Below are 14,235 nucleotides of genomic sequence, written 5' to 3' on the forward strand. Positions count from 1 at the left end.
AACGCCATGTTTGTAGTCTCCTCTTACATTAAAAAGTACTTATTGTGTCGACTATTTTTGATTTTCGAGACGAGACGAGCGAGAACTTTCTAGTCTCATAGTTTCTAAGTATGACTGATAAATGTGTTACAGCTCTGACTACCTAGCTATGGCGTAAATTAAAGAAAGTTGATTATTTCAGGGAAATTATCGTAACTTACATACAGGTGGCAATCAAGCAGAAGTGAGAACATTTTGAATATTTGCTTCGATTGTGTAAATTCTGCTATTGAGAAATGTTGCTTTAGGCCTATAATTTTGACACAAATAGGGACTACGGTGGCTCAGTGGTAGAGTTTTCACCTCTAGTGCGCGGGGTCCTTGGTTTGGCCCGACTGTAGTAGCAGTTCTCACATGTGCTTTACTGGACTACTTCCACTGCTGTATTTGAATTTCACGCCACATTTCAACCCAACTGCTGAATAGTCTACATCGATACATCGATACTTCTGTTATAATACATTGAAACTTAGGTTCACGTCTTCCATAGACTCGATGCTGGAAAAGGATGCTTAACTTGAATAAATAACAAAATAAGAATAGGTAAACAAAAAGCAGATTGATTAAAATATGGCGTGGAATTCAATTATAGCAGTCGAAAGAAGTGCAATGCACGTGTTTGTTAGAACTGCTGTAGCTGTTGATAGCAATAAAAGGGTTAAATTATTAATTGTGTTTAATTTCTTGGTGTTGCAGAATGTTGCCAATATACAAGGTTCTCGCACAAGAAATTCCTCCTCACTTTACGAAGTTTCTGAACTATACGCTTCTAAATATCTATAATATTGCGGGACTTTTTGAGACATACTGTGTATTTCAATAATCTACGAAAAAGTAAGTGGGGATGTTACTAGCCAAACCAGAAATTGGATTGGGTTGTCTTGTGTCGTATGGCTTCTGAGGCTCTGCAAACACGGTATGAAGTTTTCCCCTTTAGATATTCCACTTCCCTTGTGTTGTGATTCTACCAGCCTACTGAACACACAACAAAAGGGCATAAAAGCTGAAGATTTAATTTAATTTCATTATTCACAAAATTTGTTGGCTGAAATCAATATCGGAAAATTATTAGTTCTAAAGACTAGTCTGCTTCATTACTGGTGGCCACCTTTAACAGAGCTATATATCCTATAGACACAATAAATCACCTAGCAAAAAAGGTCAAGCACCGTAGAATGGCATAGTTTCCATAAAGTCTTCAGGGTGATAAAAGACAGACACTAAAAAAGAAAACCGCCAAAATAAAAGACTAGCAAAAAAAGAAATTTAAACAGAACTTACTTTTTTTTTTTTTTTTTTTTTTTAAGGGAGAGCAAGGAGTGCCTCCGTAGTTTGCAGTTATATCACATGTCCCTTCTTCTCCATAGCTTTTTTGGAAGTTATTTCTTAAGAGATCTAATTAAAACTCTGTCTGTTATGATAGTTTGATGAGGAGTTACCCTACCCTTAACTTTGTTTCAGAAACGCCCACCTGGCGCTACTAATATTCCAAGAGTTCAGTCCATCAGCCTGACTGCCAGAGAAGAAACGAAAGAAAATTTTTACTGCATATGAACAATAAGCACACACACTTTCTGCCTCTTATTACATATATATATATATATATATATATATATATATATATATATATATATATATATATATATATATATGTGTGTGTGTGTGTGTGTGTGTGTGTGTGTGTGTGTGTGTGAAGAAGAAAAAATCAGACACCAGCAGCTATGTTGTTCTGGGTCTATAATTATTATTTGCTCATTGAATACCTCTTCAAAGTATATGGGAGGTTCTATTCATCATATGTAAGAGAAAGGGCTTTTGGTAGTAACTCAAGAAATAACTCGCAGAAAAGAAGAAATGAGATGTTATAGACGATGATGATAATAACGTGTACCGATCATTCATCTCTCATAAAGGCTTCTCCCTTAATTATTTCCTAAATATAATAGTTATTGGGATTAATGATAATAATAATTATTAGTATAAAGATTCAAAAGAACCATTGTTGTCTAAATTAAATAGTATTGAAGTATCTTCTTCATTTTCATCAATTTTCTTTTGATACGGTACTTCCATTCCTTTTGAATTTAGACACAATCATGCATTAATAAGTTCCAGGAACTCTAGCAGGTTTTATTTCTTTTTAATTGTACTCTATTAGCAGCTAATCGTTAATTTAATTATGAACAAATTAGAGATTGTTTGATATCAATCAATGTCAAAATCAGGGCCGTAACTTATGGGTGAGCAGGGGGCAACTGCCCTCCCATTTAATCTCCCCGACGTTCGAGGGGGGTCACTTCAAGATAAAACTTTGTTACTAAATACGATATAATACAAATATGACAGTTTAAGTGAAGCAGGAAATAGGTTCAATACACGCCTATATATATATATTATATGAAACGAAACGGTGATCTAAACCAATTTCAGTGAAATGTCTATTACAAAAGCCTCTAGAAATAATATACATTTCTGAAGGGTTTAAGTTGTTTCAAATATGGTTCTCTCAAATTAATTTGTAAAGCATGGAATAGAATGAACCAACCATAACATTTCCAAAAGAACTGAATAATTTAAGGTGCAGCCTTTGTTCCATCATCTGAACAAAATATATTCCCTTGTAATTTGGAATCTTATTCCGTAGCAGTTTGCGCCAACGCAAAGCGAAATTAGCAGTGTAGTTTGCGATAGTTGGCATTGCAGATAAAACTACTTATTGCATTATTTGAATTGCATTACGATGCACAAATTTTTGCGAAGATCGTTGTGGAATGAGGCCCTACTTCAGTAAAAAGCCAACTCCCTCCCTAGACATGACAAAATGTTTATTAAAGGTTTAAACTCTAGGAGGGGACCAAATTTGACATTTTTCTAGGTGGCCCAACTTCATACTATTCTACGAGGCCCAGATATTGATTCCTGCCCCCCCAAAAAAAAATTAAGTTATGGCGATGATTAAATAAACAAAAACCTGTTTCTGTTGCAATTATGAATTGATTCAAATTAACAACTCAATTAAATAAAAATTACTGTTTTATAACACGGAGTATCCCCTTTTCCCGTAAAAAAAAAAAAAAAATCGATGCGATTATGGTATTAAAAACAAGTCAAGAATCTTTAATAGAGACTTGAAAATAACTTTAAATGGAATTTTACTCACTATTAATTTTAGAATTTCAGGGCAGAGTGAGCTTTTAATAATAAGAAATATCCCCCACCACCACCTTCGATGCGAACTATGTTTACGCTACATTGTAGAAACATAACTTAAATGTGAGTATATACAGTTATATTTCCTTCATTCTTTTTTCTTGATATAATTTTCTCTGTCGATACGCTCACCTAATTTTACAGGATTTGTAAAACCAAGAAATATATATTTCAAATATAACTGTATTATTTCAAATATATTACAAGTATATATATTTGTAAAACCAACAAATTGTTACTATACGATATTCATACGGGGTATATACTCTCACCAAGTCTTTCACTGTATGACACTAACAGAGTGACAATCAGTGGCGTATTTAGGGGGGGCTTCCGGGCTTAAGCCCCCCGGAATCTTACTTACTATAGTAAAGTATATAAAATATCTTGCAGAATTTTCACATTTTCAGGCAAATCCCCCCCGAAAGTTAACAAAGCCCCTCCGAAATAAAATCGTAAATACGCCACTGGTGACAATATAGGACAATATAGATGAGTATGATTAAATGAAGAATAGGCCAAAACTGTCATTAAGTCTTTAAGTACCGGTATTAATTTTTGCCTAATTATAATTATGTCGAAATATGAGACGTAAGGCAAGAGATGACATCGGATTTAATAAAGCGACTTGATTGAGTGTAAACTTTCATGCGAATTTTTCGAGGAAAAAACAAGAATGTTTACTCTATGGGACTTTGTTAATAATGATTTGATAGTTTTATATTCTGCTGGAGCACATTTTGTTCATTTGTTTATGCACCGTTTATGAAAAACAGTGACAAGTAGCAGATTGCATCTACCTAGGTATAATTGTTCGTCGTCTTCTAACGGTGACACATCTAGTCCTAACAGTGACATACTCCTAACCGAGATACACACTTTTAACAGTGGCACACCTAGTTCTAACAGTGACATGCACACTCTTAACCGTGACACACACACTCGTTAACAAAGACACCCATACTACTTATAATTGAGCTATTAAAACAACCAACTGTTTCGAAAAAGTTATCTCGTATACAAATGGTTCGAGTTCTTTGTCAATGTAAATCCATGTCTTACGTGGCTTTTGTACTCAGAAGGGACGTTCAACTCAGGTTAACTCAAAAAATGTGTACATTGTTTAATATTGGATTGTGCAATTGTGCATAACTCTGAAATAGTTTCACGAAAACGTCTCGTTTTTGGTAATTTGTTATTTAATGTTTGATGTGTTGTTATTACATTGCATCCGAATAATGGCTTACTTTCTTCTTTTGTGTAGGTAGTATGACTGAAGCAATATGGCTGCAAGGTTGACACTTGAAGAAAGAAAGGCGATCTTGTTGTGGTACATGAAATACGAAACCATTAGTGAAGTACAATGACAGTATGAATTTGAAACACAACCACCGACTTGTTTAACAGCTGCCCAAATTCATGGTAAATTTGAAGCCGATGGTTCTGTTACAGATATGCACAAAAACCATTCTGGACGATGTGTCGCAGCAAGAAGTCCTGCTAGCTTTTGTACTGTCTTAACCCAATTCACCTGCTCACCCAGATGTCTGTGAGACAATGTGTTCGTGAAACCGGTATGAGTCGCGCAAATTTCTATGAGGACGACTGATTTTATTTCCAACAAGATGGTGTTTCAACTACAACCATCTTGTCACAGAGTTTCTCAATGAAAATTTACCCGAACGATGGATAGGTCGCAGAAGGTTTCTCGACTATCCCTCACGTTCGCCAGACTTCTCATTCTCCTAGATTTGTATTATAGGAGACTGTCAAGAACGTTGTTTATGGACAGAAGACTCGTACATTGCATGACCTATAAGCAACTATCAAACATTCCTTTGCAGATATCGGACTTGGCACGTTGCAGTCCATACTTCGTGCAGCAGTTCGGTGCAATCACCAGTGTATTGATTCTAACGGCCAACACTTCGAACACAAACTAATATCAGTTATTTATCGTGCATTCCTGGATTTCTTTTTTTTAGGGACGCCATTCAATTTCCTTCAGTAACGTCCCTAAATGACTCCACTGCCACATGCTGCATACCATTGGGAAGACTATTCCATCACCATTCAAATGCGCTACGACTCACCTCTGTGGAATGACTACAAAATGAGCAATAAATGGTTTCATTCAACGTAAGTTCAAAAGTGGTTAACAACCTGTAGCTCTCAAAGCGTTGCGGACTCGAAAGATGCATAATCACTGAAACTTTTTTGCTTAGAATGACATTTCCTATCCCCTCTCAAAGGAATGCGATTTTGCCACAGGGCACCTTGTATATAAGCGCGGATCTAATGGGAACTATAGTATCCTCTTTAAGCTGGAAACTTTTTCTGGATAAATTGACATTAATGTCACTTTATTACGCTTTACAATGGACAAAATGACACACACTTTACTCCTCCCTCCCCCTTCAACTAAATCCTGGATCAGCGTTTATACTAGGGGCAATGCATTAATAAACACTCTGCTTGAGTTCTAGTAATATAGATACAAACATGAAAATGAGGTGTTTAGTCATGGAAGGAACTAAACACTTCCATATGTCATTGTTGTTCTTTTATGAGACATAGTCGTTCTTCTATAAGACTTACAAACTATTCTGTGCATAAGTATAAAAGCCTAAAAAGTAAAGCACATATATGGAGTATTCAATTCTATGCCACCTGCACACATGAAACCTCAAATTGTAGTGTAAATATCCACTTCTTGGCATGTACACTCATGTCCAAAATGATTGCCGCTTATCTATAACTGTCTTCTTGTAAGAATATAATTTGATAATGACTTTACAGGATACTTTTAATACTGATACTATGTGTATAGTTCTAATCGGGAAATGTATATTTGTGGTAAATTTCATAGGAAAAGAATTATAAATATGAAAGTTAGAATGAGTAAAACAAAATGTTGCTAAATGGATAAGAAAGTTTAATTTTTTTGTTTTATTTACTGTTCTTTTGACACGAAATTTGCCATATGCATGTCTTTGCCGATTATATACATACTATCATTATAAGAAATACCGGGCGAATTCCTTATCAAATTATAACAACATATTTATAGACATGCGACGATAATTTTGGACATGAGTGTACATACATAGATACAATAAGTAGCGTACTTACCTGAGAGTTACAAAGATGGAACCTTTTGTAAAGACCCACGCATTGACTCTTCATATGCGGTTCATGATCGGCTTTTGTTGTGTTATCGGTTATCTCTCGTGATACTCTCCGTCTATGCCTTTCCAACCTACCAAAGAAAAATATCAGCAATAAGATACGGTCAATATAGTTAACTCTATTTAGTTTTTCCTATACGTATATTTAATTATAATCTCAATTTTAATTCCTCATACCATTTACACCTAGGGGGTAATATTATGAGTCAGACGAAATTCTCAAGAGGTATTTCTATTTTAAACGAGTAAAACCTTAACATTCTGAAAATTCTAAGGCAGGATATGATCTCTATTTAAATTCACAAAACTGACAAGAATCTAATATCACAGTCAGACTGATTTATCTTAGCCAACAAATAGGAACTACGCAGTTGTGTGAATTCCGTATATTCAGCATCAGTATTTATTAAGAGGTTTCCACAGTACTCCGTTCGATGTTCTTCTATTAGCAACTAAGTCTGCGAGCACTTACCCTGAAAGCATAAAGGTACCTATTTAAGTTACTTGGGTACTCAAGAGGGATAGGAAGCAAACATTCGATACAAATATTCATACTGATGGGTAGAATGCTGGTAAGATTTGATAATCCTACTTCGGTGGAAATATTATTGTAGTCTAAGATCAAACGACGAAACTCCTAAAGCTATCATAATTCGAATGTCATCACCCTGACAAGATTAAAACGAAGTCATTTGATACACATTGTATAAAACAACTAAACATTATCGCTTATCGATCAGAGAAGCAATTTAAAAAAAATAGTAAACTAAACTACACATATTGCAGACAATAATTCGATATTTTAAATGGCCAAGACCTTCCTTTTGACATGATTCTGTAAATCTCTACTTACTGCATTATCGTGAGCAATGCTTTATTTGAAATCTTATAATACAGATCACAAAAGTCTACATTATACACTTCACCAAGCAACGTAAGTACGCAACAAAAAAGAAAATTAAAACAATAAGTATATATACCTATTGTAGGTATATAGGTATATGCCTATTGTTTTAATTATATGCGTCTATAATGTATCGTCAATTGGCATCTTTTTGTACCGTTAGCTTGGAAGTAGTTGCCTTGAAATCCTCAAGCAAACTAACGATTCTACCTCTTCTCATTTTAACTGGATTGTATAACGCTAACTCTTCATACACTGGCATTCCCTGAATGGTTAGATTTTGTGCCTTCGAATCCTCTACTACGTTTCTCACTTCATTAATGTTATTTTTTAAGAGGTCTATGCAGGTGTAACTGGTTTCTCTGATATTTTCCCCTCTTATTATTTATTTCAAGTCCTTCTTAATTTGTGACCCCACTTGTTGTAAATACAAAGAGGCCCATACCTCCGCGCGGTGGAGCTAGTGACGAGATTCATGGGTGACTACTATTAGCTCCATAAGCCGACATTTGATCAGGCATAAGTCCCGGCTAAATTAGCATTTATCCTTCAACACTCTTTCTCCAGACCAGGACAGATAACTAACATAGTTAGTTAGTGAGTGTCGATAAACGGAATGGTTCTATATTTAACTAGGTTATTGGTTTTGCCTTGCGAACAGGTGTATATTCATAACTCATAGGGAATATCCCATACCTTCGTGGCTACAGCGGTCACTTTCTACGTAAGATGGTGCAAATTCAAACTCTACAGGAAGCACAATGCTTCTGATAAAATCATACTAGCAATTCGAATCACTCGTTAATAGTAGGCCTAGGTTTTTCCTTTATTAACTCAATGTCGCATAAAGACCTCAAAAAATTCACAAATAAATCACATAGCACATAATTTATAGTCTAAATAGAAACGTTTCGAAATGTTACTTAGAAGAATGATTTTACTTCATAAATCCTTTCACTGCAAATGATTTGATAAACGTTCGAGAATTTCATTTCCCTCTCAGGAAGAAAAAAACTTTAGAATTTAAGGTGATGGGACATTCGAAACAAATCAGAGGGTGTCACTATTATTAACTAATATGGTAGGTTCCTATGAAAAACAGAACCCAGTGGAAGAACGCTCACCTCTGGGGCAATGAATTACGGGTTCGACGTAAATCATTTGAGTTTATGACAATAGAGTTATTTCGTTTCCTTCGACTATCTTCATATCACCAGCTCATCCCTCAAGAGATACGGGAACGTGTTCACTAAATATTTCGTTCACCTCCTGCCTCTTTTTGAGTTGGTAGCGTTATTCCGTTATTCCAATAATATGTATCCAAAATTATTCAATATTTAATACGAAATAACTAAAAAGAATCGGAAGTAAGGAACTCAATCATTTGCGGCCAATGAAACATCCCCAGAACATAATCTCCGTTGTAATACTAGAATTATGTATCAATTACCAATCTTGATCTGCTGTTTAGTCGTACAAAAACAGGAACGCAAACCCATACTCTACTCTGTATTCTTACTTTTCTCTGTTGCTCCAGAGAACAAAAAGCCTTCTTTGCTTTGAGTTTAATCTGCTGAAACAAACATTTACCATCTCTGCTCTATCACTAGGATATAAACCCAGTTTGTCCCGTTTATTTACGACCGACATCCAGGCAGGAAGATCCATCCAGAGGTCACGTGGGTGGAAAACTTGTTGCTTCAGACACAAAGTAATTGCAGTTCGGCCTTGATCGCAAAAAAATCCTCTAAACCCATCTTCTTTCTCTCTCTCTCTCTCTTTCTCTTTCTTCTTTCTGCCCAGATGATATAAGTGGGTGGATCCAGAATGTCTTCATTTCTGTTCCTTTTTTCCTTCTTTCTTTCTTCTCTTGCTTTCTTTTCAGGACCATAATATTTACTAAGTACTAAACAGAAGAATTAGGACGCATAACAACAACAAAAAAAGTTTCCATTAACTTCGCAGTTATTCTGGGACTCAGAGAGACAATTTTCCTCACTTCAGTAGTCATTCAAACTATAACAATATGGTTGGTTCTCAAAATTGTAGCTCGTTAGTAAAAAAAAAAAAATTATTTCTTAGTATCAGAATCCTTAAAGCAGTGTTTCTCAAACTGTTTCAAACGGAGAGCATTATCATTAGTCAGAAAGTTTTATACCTACATTATATTTTTAAAATAGTATTAATAACGATTCTTTTAACTTTATATTGGTATTAACAAAATAAAATACATATCATTTTTTAATAGTTGAAGGCAGGAGTAAAAGTGAAGGGGAACGCGGATGGACACAGTTACCCCACTTCCAAAAAAAAAATCTATAGCGTCCCTCCACTTCCTAAAAAAATACAAGGGGCAAAGATAGGCATGGGGGACGGAGCGACGTCATGCGTCCTCTATCTTTTCAGGTCAACTTTTACTCCTGGTTGGAGGCTATAACATCTACATAAGCTATTAGATAAATTATTGACTAGTATTAATTCTATATTTATATGTGTTTATGATTTTTAACTATAGCGTGTGAACGCAATTCATTTGAAGTTTATTTTTTGGTCTTTCTTGGACTAATGCTTAATCCAAGAAGACCACAAGGGCAGACCTGGAGACCAACTTGCCGTCCGTGGACCATCATTTGAGAATCTTCGCTTTAAAGTCGAATTAACACAGATTTAAAGATATAATTCGTGCCACTACAGCTATGTAATTGACTTTCTTTCACGAGTAGCTAGGATTAATTGCCTGTATATGTATCAAGTTACTTTATGAAAACAAACTGGTACCTTTGACACTATCAGTTCATGAAATGCAATACCAATCAGATAAGTTTTTAGTTAAAAGATGTAGAAATTAAATATCAATTCCCACTCTCACTATTTTCAGCTTTCTAAGTCAACACCTAAACTTTCGTGTCATTACCGATAGTCGAATCTGTGATGAAATAACTCGCAATATGTGATTTTTGTGGTCAACAATTGATATACAAAGATTTGATTTGCAGTGGCGTAACGTGGTTTTCTACTTACGGCAAGCTTTTATTTTTAAATTATTATTCCGGGTATTTAATGCATTATTCTGAGTGTCTAATTCATTATTCTGCGTATAAAATGCATTATTCTTAGTATATAATTCATTATTCTTAATATTCTGCATTTTCTTAAGTCATTATTGCATTATTTATTGTGCATTATTAAATTTACTCAGGGAAAGCACCATTTCCATGCTTCGGTTATTGCAATTTTCTCAAGTTTATTTGGAATCTCCAATCTACTCGCAAACAGTGTTTCTTCCAGACATGTTTTTGGGAGGCACTACCCCCGGGGGGCTTCGAGAGTGCTCCCGGAGGAGGCCAAAATAATACGTCTATAATATAATCTAATATAAACAAAATAAAGAGTTTGTTTGTGTATTTATCTGCCTGTCTGTGTGCGGCCTGGGGACCAGACGAGTGGACCGAGAGTTACCAAATTTTGGTCAGGGGTACCTTGGCCCAGGACCCAGATCAAGACGAAGAACTTTTTGTAAATTTCGAACCAGGGGTCTCAGGGGGGAGCGTTTACTGGAACCGGCTTGGGAACCAGACAAACTGACCGAGAGTTACCAAATTTTAGTCACGAATACCTTGGTCCAGGTTCCAGACCAAAGTTAACGTTTTTGTCAAACTTCGAACCAGGGGGGTCTCATGGGGGGCGTTTACCGGGACATGTAAAAGTAGTAGAAAATGACTGATATTAGTGTCAAATTCATAGTTTTCGCAGTCGCTGAAATCAATGGTGAAACTCCAATCGCATTAACTTCCAAATTTACGCTATTCAGCTCTGGGCCGGAGGGGGGGGGGGAGATACCGAGACATATAAAAGTAATCCAAAATGACCGATATTAGTATCAAATCCATAGTTTTCGCGGTCGCTGAAATCAATGGTGACACTTCCATTAGCGATGGCTTGCAAATTTAGTTACAATTGTATGCGAGCCGGGAGTCAGCGGGGGGAGGGGTAATCCGAAACATGTAAAAATAGCCCAAAATGACCGATATTAGTATCAAATCCATAGTTTTCGCGGTCACTGAGATCAATAGTGATACTCAACAGGCGTTGACTTCCAAATACAGCCCCCGTGCGAAGCATGGGTATATTCACCTAATAATAAATAAAATAGTACCATCAGTGCCGCCCAGAGTACTAAGTGTGCCCCTCAGAACATTTTTTTCTGAAAGAACGACTGCTCGCAAATTATCATTTCCCTTCATAATCATTAATTGAATTTATCATATTCTCCTTTAGCATACATAAAGATACATGTTTAGCGTACACACTTAAGTGCTGAAAACCCGGGGTTCGATTCTCGGTGGAAGTTTCCGTGGTCCAGTTTCATTTTAAGCTGTAGATTCACTTCTCAATTAACCTAGGTGCTAAAAGGGATATTAAATTTCTAATAAATCAAGCCCTCCCGGATGGTATAGTGGTATGAGTGGTGCACAGGAGCCTGGTTTCGATTCCCACTGCGATAGCGTTGAATGCATTACGCTGGTTTGGATTCTACCTTAAATTTTAGGCCTATGTCTCATATAGCGTTGATGCTAAAATTCAATAAATAAACAAACAAATCAATCAATCAATCAATTCACGCTCGCAAGATGGAAAACGGTAAAAAGAAGATAACATAATAAAGACAATACATAAGTTGTCATTAAGATATACTGATATTTAGAGTCTTTATTCAAAACATGCAAAAACATATTTTTAAATACCCGACTTTTTTAGTAAAATGTGTACCTTAAGCATAGTCTTTTCTATTTTCAATCACTGATGCTAGCAGAAAAGCTCAAACTCAGCTGGATTATACAAAATGCCACTACGTAATACGACGGTGTTCATTTTTGGTTTGCTACAAAACGTGATGTGAATGAGATCAAGGCACACAGCAGTGCGCCAAAATGTTTTCTGGCTGGAGCACGCAGTGTGTATATTACACAAAACAACTCAGGCTCTTTTCGAACATCCGTAACTTCTCTTTTCAATAAGATAATGCAACGAAAATTGGTTGCGTCACTAAACTGCAACACGCCATGTCTTTTGTTAAAAATCAATGTTTTATCTCCAGCCGTTTACGAGAAAGAGGATAGTGAAATCCTCAAAATACCCCAAATTTTGGCACTCATTCATAAAAATGTATGTGGCACTTCCTTTTGACCTGGAAACCTAAAATTTGGCGCAAGTGTAGAATTTGTGTTACAAGTAAAGAAAAATTTTCGAAAATTGGAAATTTTCCCTTGATGGGAGGAAATTAGGGGACAATGCCAAAATTAAATCACTGGATTCAAAACCTCTAGGATAATTCCCGCATACATGGAAACTTGAAAATTTGCTCAAATATATGTTTGTGATGCAAGTAAAGGCAAAAATCCGAAAACTGGGAATTTTCCCTTCCAAGGAGAAAATTAGGGTCAATGTCAAAATTAAATCACTGGACTCAAACTCTATAGGGTACTTCCTGTACACCAGAAAATTGAAATTAGGCTTAAATATAAGTTTATAATATAAGTAAAGGAAAACATCCGAAAGCAGAAAATTTTCCACTTTAAGGGGGGAAATTAGGGGGCAAGGATAAAATTACGTCACTGAACTCGAAACCTATAGAGTACTTCGTGTACACATAGAAACTTGAAATGTAGAACAATTTTTGTGATACAAATAAAGGGGAAAAAATAGGAAATCTATAAATTTTCCCCTCGAAGGAAGGAAATTACAGAACTAGGCCAAAATTACGTAACTTGATTCAAAACCTATGTGGTATATCCTCTAGATATGAAAACTTGAAATTTGGCGCACGAGTGTAATTTATTATACAAGTAAAATGTCCGAAAGTAGTACATTTTTCTGTTCAAAGCGAAAAATTAGATGGCATGTTCAGTTACGTCATTTGATTCAAAACACATAGGATATTTTCTCTAGATATAGAAACTTCAAATTTGGTACAAATATAAGATATATAATACAAGTAAAGAAAAAAATTCAGAAAGTGGAAATTTTCCCCTCCAAGGAGGAAAATTAGGGGAGGCAACGACAAAAATTACATGTAGTTATTGTACATGAGTCAAAGAGTATAGGGTTACTTCCTGCAGACATAGAAGTTGGACAATTGAGTTATGAAGAATGAAATCCACTCGTTCTTTTTTTTTTTAAAAAAAAAAAAATCATCCTGTATATTTATATTTCAAGATTTTTTCATCAGCTCTGCACTCATATTCGAAGATTCTGATAAACTCTAAACTTGTATTATAAGATATTTATCAACTCTACACTTAAGTAACGAAACTCTTATCAGCAATATACTTATATTACAAGATTTTTATCAGCTTTACACCCATGTTACAAGATTTTATAGTTCTAACCTCATATTACAAGGTTTTTATAAATTCTAACAAAACTTTTATCTTATCTACACCCAAATTACAGTATTTTTATAAACTATACTCAATATTACAATATGTTATCGTGTCTATACGCATATTACATTTTTTTTTATCAGTTCTACCTCACACCAGAAAACTATAGTACCTTGTGAGAAATAGGCCTCAGGAAACGGAAGTATGGGACCTATAGCAGTTCTCGATGTATGCTCCAAAAATGAAATAGGAACTAAAAAATTTTTTTTGATGTACAAATACAGGCATTAAAAGAACTATTAAAATATTAAACACGAAAAATTTATGCTACGTTATTAAAAGTCTGAGAGTAGAGTAGTGTATCTGTTACATTTATTGGAAAATATACAATTGACTTTCTACAGAAAAAGAAAAGAAAAGAAAAGAAAGAAAGAAAGAAAAAAGAAAAGAAAGAAAGAAAGAAAAAAATAAATTTAATGCTCGAGACTTGTCAAAGGCACTAACTTCTATT

At 35.1% G+C, this 14,235-nt stretch overlaps 1 protein-coding gene across 1 annotated transcript in view; it reads right to left on the bottom strand.

The window, feature by feature from the left end:
* LOC145677017 (thrombospondin type-1 domain-containing protein 4-like) overlaps positions 1 to 14,235 on the bottom strand; it is a 926,207-nt gene that overhangs the window by 373,675 nt on the left and 538,297 nt on the right. The window contains exon 4 of the mRNA XM_081747728.1: positions 6,382 to 6,508. Within this exon, the coding sequence (XP_081603854.1) occupies positions 6,382 to 6,508 (127 nt within the window). The remainder of the gene's footprint in view (positions 1 to 6,381; positions 6,509 to 14,235) is intronic.

This window comes from Thermobia domestica, chromosome 2, assembly GCF_964235325.1.
Source record: "Thermobia domestica chromosome 2, izTheDome1.hap1.1, whole genome shotgun sequence".
Taxonomy (NCBI): Eukaryota; Metazoa; Arthropoda; class Insecta; order Zygentoma; family Lepismatidae; genus Thermobia; species Thermobia domestica.